The sequence below is a fragment of the Echeneis naucrates genome, chromosome 12 (assembly GCF_900963305.1).
Source record: "Echeneis naucrates chromosome 12, fEcheNa1.1, whole genome shotgun sequence".
NCBI classification, from domain to species: Eukaryota; Metazoa; Chordata; class Actinopteri; order Carangiformes; family Echeneidae; genus Echeneis; species Echeneis naucrates.
This window is the reverse complement of record NC_042522.1, coordinates 9,964,511-9,981,829: the sequence shown is the minus strand read 5'-3', so window position 1 is coordinate 9,981,829 and position 17,319 is coordinate 9,964,511. Positions and strand designations below refer to the sequence as shown.

The 17,319-nt window shown below is 41.3% G+C and overlaps 1 protein-coding gene across 4 annotated transcripts in view; it reads left to right on the top strand.

The window, feature by feature from the left end:
- cacna1bb (calcium channel, voltage-dependent, N type, alpha 1B subunit, b) overlaps positions 1-17,319 on the top strand; it is a 146,871-nt gene that overhangs the window by 2,164 nt on the left and 127,388 nt on the right. For 3 of the 4 annotated variants that reach the window (XM_029515533.1, XM_029515532.1, XM_029515531.1), the window contains exons 3-5: positions 4,675-4,956; positions 6,448-6,553; positions 9,100-9,239. In XM_029515533.1, coding sequence (XP_029371393.1) covers positions 4,675-4,956; positions 6,448-6,553; positions 9,100-9,239 — 528 coding nt within the window. The remainder of the gene's footprint in view (positions 1-4,674; positions 4,957-6,447; positions 6,554-9,099; positions 9,240-17,319) is intronic. The other variant, XM_029515534.1, reaches the window with a different exon arrangement.

Here is a 17,319-nt window from a genome sequence, read left to right as displayed (position 1 = left end):
CGAAACTGTTTGAATCGAGTTAAAACGACGTGGGCGTCGGCAGTCATTAGCAAACAGTGAAAATGTAATGTTAAAACTTTCTATAATGCTATAAATTAGATTAATTTCAGTGATAGACCGATACGTTTTTTTCAGGGCCGATACCTATTATTAGTAGTCAAGGAGGCCAATAACTGACATTTGGAGCTGATATTAATTTGCAGTGAAAGGGAAAATTTTGTTTAGTATAAACTCCAAAACTAAACTATGTTTAAAGGTCTGTAAGCATATGTTTATTAAACAGCTTATCAAATTTGCGACATGTTAAACAAAAAGTGGCTCAGCAGCATATCTTGGCGTAGGTAACAAATCACGCTACAGCAAAGAATGGCGACTAGACCAGACACCGTCTGCAGACCAGAGTAGAGACCAGACCAGACTAGACCAGACACCAAACCCCAGCCCCCCCCCTGCAGACCAGAGTAGAGACCAGACTAGACCAGACACCAAACCCCAGCCCCCCCCTGCAGACCAGAGTAGAGACCAGACTAGACAAGACACGAACCCCAGCCCCCCCCTGTTGGGAAAGTTCTCATAGGGGGTCACTAATAATGACCCCACCAGTGAAACAGCTCTGAGTGCTAAGTCAAACGAGTCACTCACTGAGCTTTTCTCCTCTCCGCTGTGTGTGAGCACTTCCACTTTTTTTTTTTTTAATAGTAATTTAATAAAAGGTATATGCTGCGTCAAAATGCCGAATATCGGCCAGGCTGGTTATTGGCACTAATCCCTAGTTAATGTCCTTCAAGATCAGATAGAGGTGGGTTTAGTAGCCAAAAGGTTTACTGAAGTAAGGATATGATGTAATTCAAATTATACTATACACACTTTTTTTTTCTTTCTACAGAGTGGGACAGTGACATGGCATCTCTTTTGTTACTCCTGCATATCCTGCCACTTTAGCCCTCTACAAACAGAAGACAAAAGTTCAGTGCAGTTCAGACTGTCAATGATTTTCCTTATTAATGGAAAATAAATATTGTTGATAGTAATTGGTGGAGTGATTATTTCATGTACATTTTACCTTAATACCAGTGATCCATATATGCTGAATCAGCAGCACAGTAAATGATAAAATATACATTCTGTTACTGGTCATAACATCGAAACATCAAAAGTGTTGATTAAAATAAACTGGTGTTAATATTTACACTTGGTTTGTGAAGTAACACTGCCGCAGTGCCAATTAATCAAAATGTATCTACATTGGTGTCACAATTGTACACTATTAGTTAGACGTAACATTATTGTAGTGCTAATAAATCTAAAATTATTCATATTGGTGTTAATTTTTTAAGCCATCAGCGTTTAAGTAACACTGTGAAAGTGTTGATGATCTCAACACAATTGAAAGTGTTAATTTAACCCCATAACCATATAAACACTGGGTCAGTGATAAATTTAACTCTAAGGGCGTTAAATTAGCATTCTCAAATTTGCAGTTCACTGCATGTATTTGAAAGGTTAGTCAGATGTAGCTGTCACATACATCCAAGAATATTTTATAATGGCCTCTTATAACTTGTGTCAGACAAGGCAACACTTTAAATTGGCTGACACACATATCAGAACTAATTATATTTCAACAGAATTGTGTGGACGCAACCCTTCTAAATGTTCATAGACACAATATTTTGGAGTAGTGTATATGCAAAAGTTACTGATAAGCCATTTGTTGTCTTTGTTTCTTCATAAAACAGCCTAGTACTAATGAAAAAAATAATAATCTGAATATTAATATGGGGTTATTCGCAACAGGATGACTCAAGTTGTGCCTTGCTGTAGGGACACTAATTCGGACTATTTTTACATTCTGACTCCAGGTGGGAGAAAGAGAAAACAAATAGAACAGTTTGATCAAAGTGACCAGGTAAAAACTTCACAAAATGCGTCTTAAATCATTTTCACCAGTAAAAAAACAAATCAAATATTTCCAGTGAGTGTTCATCTAAATAGAATATTACCTAAGCTCATGCTTGTCTGAGTCCCTGCAACCATTAACACATTAAGACACATCATTCCCTCCTTATGATCCCACTTACTAACATCAACAGAAACCCAGGCAACAACACTTATTGTGATAACACTGACTGTGTGAAAAGTGTAAGTAATTAAGTACAATACACAAACATTACAACCTGAAAAAATAAAAATAAAAGTTGGGGTCCTGGGACTGAGCGAGCCAGTTACACACATACAGCAATCCCTCGACTATCGCAGATGTTAGGTTGCAGAACCTCCCGTGATAGGTGAAAATCCACAAAGTAGAAACAGGATTGGCTGAAGTGATTCATTGTGGGATTGTAATGTATATTTTTATATATTACAGCTTTTATAAAGCCTCCACACACTCTTATAGACCTTTTCTACACTCTTAAACACAAGTGAAGATGCTGAGCGATGTAGCGGACGTGTGCGTAGGAAGCAAATTTGAGAGGCATGGGATGAAGAAAGCTAGCATGCTGGGAACTGAGGCTGCGGTCACTAAGCCCATCAGCACCCAGGATACTGAACAGCATGCTGTCATTGGTTGTGTCTCCTCTATCGGCAATAGTGTGGCATGTACAAAATCATCTGGGAATACGAAGCCAAATTTCAATCGGCCGCAGAAACAAAAGGTGAACCGCGATATAGCGAGGGATCACTGTATTGCCAAAAGTATTTGCTCACCTGCCTTGACTTGCATATGACTTTAGGTGACGTCCCGTTCTTAATCCATACGGTTTATATGACAACTGTCCACCTATAGCTATAACAGCTTCAACTCTTCTGGGAAGGCTTTCCAAGCTTTAGGAGTGTGTTTATGGGAATTTTTGACTATTCTTCCAGAAGCGCATCAGTGAGGTCACACTGATTGTTGGATGAGAAGGCCTGGCTCTCAGTCTCCACTCTAATTCACCCCAAAGGTTTTTTTTTTATCATGTTGAGGTCAGGACTCAGTGCAGGCCATTCAAGTTTATCAACACCAAACTCCCTCATCCATGTCTTTATGGGGCTTTCTTCTGTCATGTTGGAACAGGAAGGGGCCATCTCCAAACAGTTCCCACAAAGTTAGGAGCATGGAATTGTCCAAAATCTCTTGATACCATACAGTATATGGTATGGTATGTCAGAGACTTCAAATCATCCACAGTGGTTCAGTCCCACTCAGAGCAGAGAGTCTGCCCCAGCAGTTGTTCTGTCATAACACTGAGGCTGAAGAAGAGTCATTGTAAAGGTCGCCACATCTGCATAGCTGCTTATTTCTGCATAGAGCCTTTTTTAAAATCTTGTTTCAAAGTATCAGTAGAAAAATAGACAAACTGTTGGCCTGAGGAGCTTCTGTGTTTACTTCTGTCTGCACACCCTGCTCCATGTTTTACTACTCAAAATGCAGCACAGCAACTTGTTTCATCTCCTCCATAGCTTGGTAGACACATTTTTACCACAACTAGATACAAACATGATGGCAGATTTATTTGTCGGAGGATAACCTTTAGCAAATAAAATGAAATTAATTATCAGTCAACATGAAGTATACCCTGATATACATCCAGCAGTGGTGAATCAAGACAATGTTATTTCCTTTAATTTCCCATTGAAGTCCTGGTTGAGACTTTGCCCAGCTGACACTCGCCATAATGAGGAGGGTAAGTGAAAGAAAATAAATTACAGGTGTTAAAAACATGAAAACTGTTCATCGCTTTCATCACTTTAATTCATTTTTACCCATGCACATTTTTCCTACCAATAAGAAGGGGTTGCACATGTTTTAATAAATGAAACAAAATTCAGTTTGACTGACATCACTGTAAACTCACAACTGCATGTTTGTTGTTGGTTTGTTTGTTTTTTGTGCTTCCCAGATTTGGCGCATAAACCTTTAATGCGCTACACTGACCTGTATAAAATCATCTTTATCCTTCGCTAAAAGGAAGATTGATGATGGCTCGTGTTTTGACCCGCAGGGCTTCCCTGAACTTCATTAGTTTTACAGTCTCTTGTGAGCAGCCAACAGACAGGGAGCGCGTCTGTGCGCTCCGGCTGCCGATTGGCTGGATCTGGTCACATGCTCTTCTCCTCAGTCCTCGGAGGACTCGCTATATAGCCGTCAGCCCCCATAAAGCGATCAAACGGAAATCAAAGGATAACTGCTGCTGTTGGCTTGGCTTGTTTTACTGTTGCTTTTAGCTGGAAAAACGAAGCAGAGGGATTTCAGTGTCTTTCTGTCGCTCCTGCTCGTTTCTGTCTGGACTGATACCCTGAACACTTCAACTGGTGTTTGGACGCTGACACGATGCTGTGAGGCTTTTTCTGAGACAGGCTGATGTGATCTGATTTTTCTCCACTCAGTCTGCCCGACATGGATGCAACAGTCTCAGCCAAGTGAAGATTTTTCCCAGCTGAAGTGCTTTGTTGCTTCAAACTTTAAATGTCATTGGAGATGAATGGAGGGGAAGGATCGAGAGAATATGGTTTTCCATGAAACCACCTTGTTTCTGATTTTATTTTTGTCATTTTCCAAACGCAGCGCTCTCTCCACTCTTTTTAATGCTCAGCTGTGGTTTGGATGAAGTGTGTTTGTTGTGATGTGCCCCCCCTCCATTTCCACTGACACCAGTTTGGATTTTCCCCTTTGGATCTGTGCGTTTCCAGAATGGCTCGCTTCGCAGAAGATCTGCCCACCCGCTATGGAGGAGGCTCAGGCGGCGGAGGGAGAGGAGCGCCGGGCGCCGGCAGAGGGGCAGCCCGGGGTGGTGGCGGCGCTCCGGGTGGACAGAGGATGTACAAGCAGTCGATGGCCCAGAGAGCCCGGACAATGGCCATTTACAACCCCAACCCTGTCAAACAAAACTTCTTGACTGTCAACCGCTCCCTCTTCATCTTCCGCGAGGACAATCTGATAAGGAAGTACGCCAAGAGAATAACGGAGTGGCCATATCCTTCCTTTGCCAAAGCAGGTGTCTCTGGAGCCGCATCTGCACACAGATGGTTGGAAAGCAGACACACACCACCGCCTGCGGGCCTGTTGACACCCTGTTAAGTTTATACACTGCGTCGTGTTCACTGCCAGCAGGTTTTATCGGCTGGGCTGCTGAAGGAGCAGCTGTGCTGGGCTGTGGAGCTGCGGCCGATGTCCCCGCAGCGCCGCCCGCACCTGCCGCTCCCCCGCTTATCTCCATCTAACACACAGGCACATCTCTGTAGGAGATGGCAGTCCAAAGACCCCACTTCCGCTTATTGTGTTGCCCTTTCTGCCCCCGGCTCGAAGCGGAGCTTCTGGCTGATAAGTTGTTTTGCCATACTGTCTGCCAGGCTCCAGCAGCAGTTAATCATTATCAAGCATCCTTGTTGATTTACGCAACTACAGCTCAAACAAAGTCGCGTGCGTTGTGGGCTAATGGGGACAGTTGAGGCTGACTAAGAATTAGCGTGGTTTTATTTTGAAGGGGGAGCCCCCCGGTCGGAGGCGGCGCAGCCGCATCGCCGTCCTGTTGGGAGCTCTGTCCGTGGTGCTGAAGGCGCCCACGCTCCACGGCGCGCTCCCAGCCGTGCCAAACAAATAGTGCATTTCATTTTCAGGCCTCTTTCAAAGCACAGTGTTAAAAAAAAAAAAGAAGAAAAAACAACAGGTGAAACTGGTGATTTGGAAAACAAGTGGAAATAAATTGAGTGGTTGAAATGAATGTCTTTTTGAAGTGAAGTGGCAAAACAATTTTAAAACTTGTGTCAGTCACAGGAAGACACGTGGACCTGCTCTGCGGATGACAATGAAGGCAGCATTAGCTTTGTTTGAATGGAGTTTATATCAATTGAATTTCTGCTCCAAAGACCCAAAGCAAAGAGTAACCCACATGAAATCAGAAACTGTAGCTGAAGTGGTGTAATGAAGTAGCCATTACAACAATTTTCTTTCAAAATTCACTGTCAGGAAAACAGTTCTCTGGTTGATGTGGTAGCTCTGTGACTTATGGATGAATGTTTTACATCTCCATGGTCGGTAGCTCCCTATTTCCTCATGATCCATAGGCCTTCAATAGGTCCTGACCTGCAAACACTGACCCAGCAAAAATAGACTGCAGAATGAGCCAAGCATTGATAATGGCTGAAAATGGTCAGCCATCTGGAAGCATCATAAGCGCATGTATAGGATACTTTCTTTCTAGAAAGCCTTGAACCACAGCATGATGGGAGGTTTATGTGTTCATGTGATGCATTTATCACAGAACAATAAGCAGGAGGATTTGCTTTCCTATGCATTTAAATGTGTGTCTGCCAGCCATTGTTTACTAACTTACTTATTGTTAAAGTTATCTATCCTGATAGAGTAGTAGGTCTTTTCACACCCCTGAGCAAATAACAATCAGCATTCTGCTGTGAAATGAAATGAATGCATTTACATTTTAAACTACTCCTTAACCCTCACACTCCATTTGAGTACATGATCCTGGCTACAATCATCGCCAACTGCATCGTCCTGGCCCTGGAGCAGCATCTACCCGCCAGCGACAAGACCCCCATGTCAGAACGACTGGTAAGTGCATTTATTTCAGGTCTATTCAGTTGACCTCATTATACAGGGAGCTACCCTGTGTGTTTTACTTTCTCCCCCCAGCTCCTATCTTGTCAGCCATCTGAGGTTCCCAGCAAGCAAGCTTTGATCACCTGTTCCACTCCTGCCCCCCCCCCCAATACACATCCTGTTTAAACTGACATTTGAACTCTGACAGTCATGTTGCATAGCGAAGCAGTCTCAGGGAAATCAAGTTACAAATGCTGTCCTGTGCACTGAAAAAAAAAACCAAAACAAAACAACCAACCCGAATAGCATGTAGCTTCATGGCTGAGCACTTTGCTGCTCTTGCTTTTGAGGCTGTTTCTTAAAATAGAGAGACAGAGTGTTACAATGAACAACAGCTTGATATGAAAAAGTCAATTGAAGCCTCTCATGTTGTACCACCTGCTCCTGTGCTGAATTATCTCAGCGGCTGTGGCGTAAAATTCAGCAGTGGAGATGTTACAAATGTGAAAAAAGGTGTGGTAGCTTTCATCACCTGAAAACGTGATGAGTGGTTACACCAAGGAGGAAACGAGCGTTCTCTACCATGCCTCCTCCACCTTGAGGATGCAATACAGCAAGAAGCCTTTTAATCAGCAGGAGGGATTGGCTTTTATTTATGATGCTCTGTCAACAGAGTAGCAGGCACACAGTAGGTGGAAGTCACGATAGAAACTATTTACTAAGAGTATTACAGATACACTGCAGGTCTTTAGTACCAAAAGGCCTGGGGATTTCCCCAGCTGTCTTCCACAAGTGTATGAATAAATCAGCAGTGTTTAAGATGTATGTATAATAGATGTTCAGGCAGTTATTGAGGCAGACCTCCTGCCTTGTGATTACACAACAGTTGTTTTGTTTATGAATCCTGCCTTTTTACAACACGCCAAAATATGTATACTGTAGGCCCCACTGAATGCATGTCGCTGTCATTTTAAAGGATGCAGGCTCCTACAGCTGCTCCTATAGGCCAAGGACAGCTCGCCTCTCCTCTTTCTAACAACAACAAACTGTCATTATTTCACCACCGTAGCTTTCAAGCTGGACACATTCTGCAACTCTAACTCTTGTCCAACATATTTATTTTCACTGGATGTTGACTGCAGTCAGCCAGCGCTTTAGAAAAGGTCACATTTCTTATACCGCTCAGGCTTGTCACACTACTTTTACATGATTATTTATGTTGCAGGCTGGGCGATGCTGGGGGTTGGGGACAATGTCTGTCAGGTTGTTGTTGGGACCAAGGGAGAAAAACCGAGGGGGAGAGAGGTCTGTGTAGTCATGCAATATCCCTGCCTCGTCCCCCGCGCATCACCCCAGGCTTCTGCAGATATTAATGGAGGCAAAGAAAAGTGTTATGTCATACGCGGCTGATACAACTCCCTTACTTACAGCGAGGCTCAGGGTAAACTCGGCCACATCAGGCAAATAATTCAACTGTGACATGTTGATTGTTTGACACTTTCAGGAGACATTGTAGCATCCAGATCAATCATGTCTACTCATGCTTGTTGTGCATATGGTCTGAGTCCAAAAGTACCTCTTTATTATATTATTATTATTTGAACTATAAATCTTACACTTAGTTTAGACTTGAAAAGGAAAGTTGTCACTATATTTTAGGGATTAACGCTACAGATTATTATCTGTAAAATTTGGGCATAAAATGTATATATTTTATTTACTGCCGTTATAGTTGTCATAATTCCATGAATAACTCATTAACTCTGCCAATGAGTTAGGTCATCACTAAAAAAGTCCTGGATAAGAATCTCTAGAAAAGAGAGCGGGACCCTTAAATATATACTAAGATTATTGGGCCCAATTGTTTGTCTGGTTAGGCCATGCAGCCTTCAAGTGATCTTGTGGTTCAGGGTCAGTCAGAGTGGCCCTCTGAGTGACCTTCACGCAGCCCTGTTGTCAGATCAGTCATCAGAGGAGATACTTTTTCATTTTGTCCCCTGTACCTTGCAGAATCCAAAAAATCAATTTATGTCTGTTATTATTTAATCATTTACATAATTTTTGTGGGCAGTTCTGTGAATTCATTTGACATTGGACCCAGCAACCTGCTGCTCAGGGCATATTATTGCATAGTCCATGCTTTAACCAAGAAGCCTTTAGGTGGATCCCACAGTCCCTGTGAAATATTGGAACACTGCCCTCAAAGTGCAAAATAAATAAATAATATCAGCTGAAGCAGATTTTTTTTATTTTCTCAGCACATTACATGCCTGAGACTACACTCATGTAGTGTTTGCTGCTTTAAGCCTTTGAGATCATGTTAGATGTGTGAATATTTGTTTTCATTGTATTTACTCTGTTTTCATTCAAAGAAGGGGGCTCCGCTTCCTTCACTTGTGTCATTCTGCTGCAAGAAATAAAAGAAGCCCTTTCTTTCTATCTCTTACTTACACCCCTCTATGTCACTGAACGCTTCATTGACCACTCTATTACCTCTCACAAAAAGATCTCCCTCCGTCATTCTCATCATCTCTCTGATTCTCTCTATCTCTCTGTAGGATGACACAGAGCCCTACTTTATTGGAATATTCTGTTTCGAGGCTGCCATTAAGATCATCGCCCTGGGCTTTGCGTTTCACAAAGGCTCCTACCTCCGCAACGGCTGGAATGTAATGGACTTTGTGGTCGTCCTCACTGGGTGAGTCTCACGCCCGCCGGGTGTCAGCTGATGTTAGAAGTCAAAAGTGAGAGAGTGGTTTCCTTTGTGTGTATCTGAGATGACCCTGAGTGAGAGTGTATTGGAATCAACCTGTTCCCGTTCCAGCATCTGCCTAAAAGCATCTATATGCTATTCAACAAGTAACACAAGCCTGTAGAAGATGTGAAAAGACCGTCACTCTGCACACATTTATTGCCTCAGCCTTTTGATTTCCGTCCTTGATTTACAACACTGTGCTTCAAAATGTCCAAAAGGGGAGACCCCTTTTTTCTGTCAACAGGTTCCCGAACACAAAGCAGTTCATGATAATTTTACAACTTCACTTTATGCACAATATGTTTAGAAACACTGGCCTCAACATCTACCATCTACATCATTTTTACCTGTTTTACCCCAAAGCCTTACCACGTCAGAGTCTATAGGGCAACTGGAAGGTGCAATAGATTCTCGTTTCAGGAATTGGTACATATTGGCAATGGAAGTTATTAGCCAAGTAGACCACTGAGTTCTGTGACAGATGCTTTTATTGTTGAATTTTTTTTTTTTTTTTTTTTTTTGAGCAGTTCTTAGTAAGATTTGGAGTGATGCTGTCAAATACTGGGGCTTTAGAGACATGTAATGGCCTGTGTTTCTTATTATCAGAGCGGAGTTGTGAATGACAGAGCTACAGTCAGGTCAATAGCTCTGAGTAATTACTGCTGGGATTTCAGCATAGGCAGCACTTAATCTTTGTCTGAAAGCCAGTGTGGTGCTCCATCTCAGTGGCCCAGTGGAAGAGAGAGGAGGACATGCCTGAAGAAAATGTTTCATGTGTTTGTTTTTTCATACCAATGTTTACTTCCTCCTCTTTGTAGTTATCTCCTGAATGGTTCTACCCATAAATGTTAATGCTCCAGCTGTATTAACGATCTTTGACATCAGAGCTTCTTAAATCTGGTATTCATCATAGAGCTGCTCCACAGCCCAGGTCATATGTCAACCCCCCCCCCGTTTGAAATGTGACTGTTTCAGTACAGTTCACGTCATGCAGAGAAAGGCTCTCTTTTGCCTGGTTATTTCATTAGCAGAGAATCATTTTACTGCCTTGATGCTATATGAGGTCCAGATTGTACTTGTGCTGTAAATAGTGACTATTTTAAAAACTCAACAAACAAATGAATCAAGGTGGATATTGAATGTGGAACAGATTCGGGAAATGGCTGAGAGATGATGAATAAAAGAGCACGGCCAAAACAGAGCGGGAAGAAGGTAAACACGTTGAAATGATTGACTTTCCCCAGACACCTTTGTAAATAAATGTTGAAATTAGAAATTTGGTGTTGAAGATGAAGACATTTCCTCTTGCGTTCCTCTTGGTAGGACACTGTAATAGTTCAGAGCTTCTTTCTCTTTCCCTTGGCTCATGCACTCAGTGAGACGTTTGTGTTTGGAGCTGTGATTGGACTGAATGTTCTCCTGAAATACCTACACAGCAGAAGGACGGATGTGTATTGAGAGATGAAAGAAGGCATTCTTTAAATGTAAGACAGGAATCACACAGAAACACGTTGCTTGGAGCGAAACGCTTGAATTTTTCTATCTTAGCCATGTATAAAAACGCACCAGCAGCTCACATAATCATGTGCTACACTTTGTGCATGGCAATACACTTTAGGTGTGTGTGTGTGTGTGTGTGTGTTTTCTCGGCAAATCATTTCAGAGCAGTGCTGCTTAGCATTGAGCTTTATAGGAGGAAGCATGTTATTTTGCTTTTGAAAGCAGAAATAAAACATTTAAAAGTGTCAGTATTGCAAAAAGCAGAAAAGGATTTTAAAGGACTCCATCAATATTTGCTTGTTGATGTGATGTTATGTAAAATCAGATTTTTATTGTTTTCTTCAAAATCTAAAGCCTGAGATATATTGCTTTTCAATTTTGACTACCCATTGCTGACACAGCTGGATATAAATGAACTATTATGCTGCGTGTGTGTGTGTCTGTGTTTGGTTGCCGAGCAACCACAGTAGGTAATACGGCTTGGCGTGATCAGGGGGTTTCTGTGTGTGTGTGCGTGTGTGAGAGAGACACTGTTTGCTTATTGCTAGATATGCTCCTGCAGGTTCAGGGGTCGAAAGGTGTCCAGTCCAAGCCAACATCAATGCAGAATCATTTATACCACCTCTGCGTATGGTTTGGCTCAGTGGCTTGCAATATGAGCAAAATCTTGTCCTGGGAGATTTTGTCCCGATGTCAAACGGAAAAAGATGCTTCTCTTTTACATTTAACCACGTCCTTGGATGTTCGGCCTCCCTAAGTGAAGTGAAGAGGATTAAAGAGACTTGACTACACACTTGGGTGTTAAAATCTGTTTCTGCTTCATCATGGATAGTCCACAGAGGAAATGAGCAGCCTGCAGGCAAGACTGAGTAATCATAATTAGAGCTTAGTGAGGTATCAGTGATGAAATAATAATTGCGTGAAAATACTTTATGTTCAGTATCAAGAAAAAAAAGAAGAATAGACAAGAAAGCCAGAGACCAAGATAATGTTACTACAGTTGCATGCTATGGATCAATACGTGATTGATGGATAAAAAACATCAATGAGGTATTTCTTTATCAATCTAAAGTGACTGGCCAGTTTTTTATTAGTCTGAAAGGTTAGAAATGTAATTTATAATCTACACTGAGAAGAGGGAAATCATCCGGCTTTGTCTGAAATTAAAACATACTCTGTTCTGTTCTATCAATCATCTTCTGTTACAAACGTCAATAACGAATCTTAGGCTTTTTTCCACTTTGCCTGTTCTACAATTCCAGTGCTCAGTCCTTAGGCTAATTTTGCCGATACAGACATCCAGTTCTAATGAAATTGTCTAAATGATAGTGTAGCTGGAGGCAGTTGCAGACCTTTAATCTGTCCCGATCAGGCATTAGGAGCCCCCTAATAAGAGAATAAATCTGCCTGGGTTGCCAAAGGCCTAATCAATAGTACACTGAGCTGGGCAACGCCAGGAACACTGAACCCTGAATAGGTGCCTGACATGGCCAATCACACCCTGAGCACCCATTGGCGTCCCGTAGAAAGAGCAATCCTTGCAATCCTGCTCTGTTTAGAAAAATCATTTCTATCAAATGCCAGTATGAAGCAATATGCTCAGAAGAAAGTGAGCAATCATGACTCATTGACTGGAATTAAAAATAAGAGCATGCAGGATGAGCAGGATTAAATAACACTCACATTGGTCCTAATTTCAGAGGTCAAATTTAGCAGGTGTCCGTTTATGCTACTGGCTCCATTGAGTTTTTCCTTCTTCAGAGGTAAAAACCAGGAGGCACACATTACTGTATACACAGTGGGAGAAAATGTTTTCTTCTCTCAAAGTTATGAAGTGTAGCCTTTATGGAAAGCCAAGAGAGCGGAGAACCAACTTGACTGCAGGGTGTGTGTTGTCTTTAGTCATCCCCACTAAATACCAAATCTCAAAGAAAAAGACAGACGTATCATAGGTATCATGTGTACAGTACAAGTGTATGTATTCATGCTCACATGAGGGTGAAAACAGGGTCCCGTCCAAACTTATCAGTATTTACCTTTTCCTTTGTTTCACTTATCAGGGAAGATGTGGTTTTTAGGTATCCATACGTGAGTCTTTTGCTGAAAAATATACAAAACTTTGAACTGGGTTCTGGGGCCTCACGTGAGTTTGCTACCACAGTGAGTGAAAGAGCGTGAAAGTCATGTGTTTCAGCGAGAAATTTACATTCTCAGTCAGCCACTGAAGAACTGATGCTTACGTTTAACACTGATGTGTTTGAATGTAGGATTCAGGATATAGCTAGCAGCTGTGAATCTATGCCACGGTTGCATACAGAATGTAATATATAATATATACAGTCAATGTGTCAGTAACATCTGATTGGTTCCGAGATTTTCCAGTTAACCTCTTCTGCCCCTCAGCCTCAGATAGCAAGCTGCACTGCTGTTATCGACTACAGCTGCACATGTCCTTTTACTGACTGTGCAAACACTATGGCAACAGCAATCTAAGGCTCCTGGCTGAAGCTACTAAGAGCAATACTCCCACTGTCAGCCCCAGGCAAACAAAGCCAGGCCAGTTGTTTTCATTTATTTATCTGAATGTTTGATTCACGAGTCCTGGCCATAAGCGGTCAGGCCAAGAGGTAGTGCTCCGATCCACTTCAAAGTTTGAGATTTCCTTTCATGTTCCTCTCAGGCAATGGGGTAACACAATAGGAGGCTTCAAAGTATGCTAGCAGAGACTACAGAAGTATGGCCACTTTAGCTTGTGCTTTCACCTGGCTGCGTGAATAATTGCATCCTTTGAACATCTGACAAAACGTTTCTGTGTGATCACATAACATTTCATGTGTGCTTGATATGAGGTGGGTTTACTTCAACAGCTGAGGCCTGAGCTCGGTGTCCAGCTTAAATAGTCTCATCAATCGTCCACACTATTTAATTCACTTATTAAAATTAAATTGAATTAGAATCCCTCATTAACTCCTATCTCCGTGTATTTTTCATCAAGTTGGCCGAGGTATGGTAATGTTGATCTGTTCCTGGTTCCCAGCAGATGAATCATGGGATTCATGGGACATTGGTAGTTAATAATACTTCACTGCTGCTACATTTGTCATGAAAGCTGACACATTTGCAACCCCCGTATGTTTGGTGATCTTCTGGTCTCTTATCTGCATCCATCAGGTCTGAATTTTATAGATCAATATGACTAAATCGATATGACCTGCAGAACTGATGACGTTCCCATCAGCCTCAGTGGTAGCTTGCTTTTTGTGCTAGTTAACCGATGTTAGCACGAATTACATAATAAACCAAGAAACAATTTAAACTATACCATACACAGATTTTAAACATCATATCCACTCATCAGCGTGATTTTAGTGTCATGTTTATGATTTGTGACTTCACATTACATTCACTTGGGTTTTACATTTTATGCTGAATCAATGATGATTTTTGGAATACCTCAACAGAAATAATGCAATCAGCATGGTGGAAAATTTAAAATACTTACCCATATTCAAATATTTTAATGACATAGGAATACCCACACACCTTTTTTTTTTTTTATGTATTTTTTGCAGGGGTTTTGACCAACTGAGGAAAACTTGGTGCACTCAGGTGCGTCCCGATTGTGTGGAACTCTCATTCTCTCTTATTGATCTTTTTCTCAATATCCGCTGTATTGACAGATGTAGCCAGTGGCCTGGCAGCTGCGAGGTTGTGTTGGTTTGTATATGTGTGTTAAGGGAGGCTATGTTAATGTCGTCTTGTGAGTTAGCAGCCTCTCAGTTGGTCAGCCACGTGCTCCGTGGGGCTGGCAGAGCACAGCTGATGCCATGTCGTCCACATCGTAGCAGACTGATACCAGCTCAGCTCAGCTCTGTCTGTCAGCAGCCAATTTAATTGCTTGTGATGTACAAATCCCCAAATATTGATGTCACAGGGAGAACCAGCTGATGACTTCATTTTTTTTATTTGATTACTTACTTAAAAATTTGAAACCTGTGTGTTTAACCTCATTAGCACTTTAATATGCAGTTTATTGTCTAATACCAGGCATATCACATGCAGCACAAGCAATGAATTCATAACAGGGTTCTTGTAGAGGTCTGGTCCTCACTGAGGCTCAAACATGTGGCTGAGTCTTCAGCCATCTTAACGCACAGGGCAAGGCCTGATCCAATGAAGAAATAAATGTAGATGAGTCTATCGCTCCGTTTATGTATGAGAAATATGTTAAACAATGCATTGATCACAGCAGAGTTCTTTTACATACATGGATGTTAACACGTGTCTGCACGGTAATTTGTATTTCAGTCAACTAATCATATGTAGTTAAGTGAAATACACCTTTTTAGAGAATTAGCATGAACAGGAGGATGAGAATATATCACTGTGTATAAAGGATTACATTTCTCTGTAAGGAAAAAGACAATAGCAGCTGTGTCCACCTCATTCAGCTTTTGTGGCCATTTGTCTGGCTCTGGAAAGATGACACCCAGTTCTGAATGATGCCTACAAAGGTTTGATTGGCTTAGCTGCTTTTTGTTTTGTTCGTTTTTTTTTTTTTTTTTTCTTTCTCCAAACTAGGCATGCAGCGGTCTCCAAGCACATCATTTATTTGTGATTGGATCTATACCAATCATTGTTATCAAACTGAATGCATCACTAATCATCCGTTCTGCTCCAGCAGTCAATGCTTGGTAATTAGCTCAGATGTGTAAAAAGATTACTGTAATTTGGGATGACAATTTTTGTCTCATTTGATATCTTTATTGTGACGGCTGTAGATGCTTTCAGTTCATGGTCAGTCCCTGCGTATATTATATTTTGATGTGGATGTGACACATCCGCAGCCATTCTTACATTTGCATTAACATATTTGTACATGACAGCTGAGTAATGACAGTTTGCACCACCTAGCAGGCAAGCCCTGGCTCATGAATATTAATGAGATTAGAAATACAGTAAACCAAGCTGACTCAGTATAACAAATTCAGCCCTTTTCTGTCTCTGTGCCACTATGTCTACCGTATTCATGCCTGACTAAAATGGCTGCTAGCAAGATGGCTTCACTTGTAGTGGCTCAACCAATTATCTTGATGACACATATCTGGCAGGTTCTTGGCAAGTCAGTCACATTTTGCATCATCTGCTCCAGCTATGAGACAAATACCTTTGGAAGGAAAGCATGGCTCATCATACTATCATATTATTATCATCAAGAAGCGCCTGCGTGATAATGTCACATCTCTTGGCTCAGGAAACACACATCTCTTGGGCTAATTGATGTGAACACACAAGTGCTCGTACATGTCTAACCCTCACACAGAAAAAAGCCCACATGCAATAAAACACGCTCTCTTGCACTTTCTTCTAAGTCAAAAACACACACTTGTACACACAACTTTGTGTCTCTGTTGGCTTGGCTGCCTAGGTTCTAGTCAAGCGTGGCTGAAAGTGATGCTTGTCATTTCCTGTAAGCAGAGGAAGTGCACTACAGCACGGATGATGTGGCAGACTGGCAGGTTTCCCTCTTCACACATGACTCAGTCCAGAACTAATTAAAATTCCTGTGTTCTGTAAGCATCAGTAGTTTTACTGTTGACACAACTGCTTTTTGTTGGAAAAAGATAAAACAGAGTGAATTAATTTGTGTTTATTTGTCGAACAGTAACACATTTATTATTTTATGGAAATAAAATGCATATATGTATTCAGGGTTGCAGCTATTCGTTTCTTTGATTATTATACATGTATAAGTGAATCTAAAATATATACTGAACATGGATGCTCCATAGATTGTATAAAAATCCCCCCTGTGCACGGGGAGGGTTGGCTTTCACTCTAGATGCTGGGTTGGCACAGAATCCAGTAAATAATAGAGACCTTTCAATCCGCAGTCACCGGCAATAAAGAGATTATTAGTGTTTATCATGGTGAATGTGTCGGCTCTCAAAGAAGAGACAATAACGTGTCAGTTTACATGAATGACACCTGTGACACACAAGCTTGCTTTTGGAGGAGTTTCTGTGTTTTGTAACCAACAATCTCAGCTGTACTGTGGAAATTGTTGTTTTTTCCACATGGGATCTAAAAATGTGAATAAAACTGTTTCGTTTTAAATGCTAGGATTGGCAAGTGAGCATTTACTGCACTTTTTCACCCCTGTGGGATTATATAAAAATGCTGAAAGGATCTGGATCTGTCTTCCTCTCTTCTTCCAATCAATGTGACTCTGAAGGGAAACAATATTTATCATATTGATCCTGCTTTATTCAGTATGTCTTCACAGTAGATGTGTTTTTTTTTCTATTGTGCTGGACAATAAATTTCTTCTTGGTCTGAAGAATTTATGGGAGCACGGATGGAGGATGTATTATGCATTATGCTATTATATGTACCATTGCCAGCAGAGCTCCTTTTAAATAGTTTTTACTTCAATTGAATGAAGCAATTTGATTGAATTCACTGATTTAGCCAAAGGTAGACTTTTTTTTCCAGTTTTAGAAAAGTGACTATATTGCAAGAT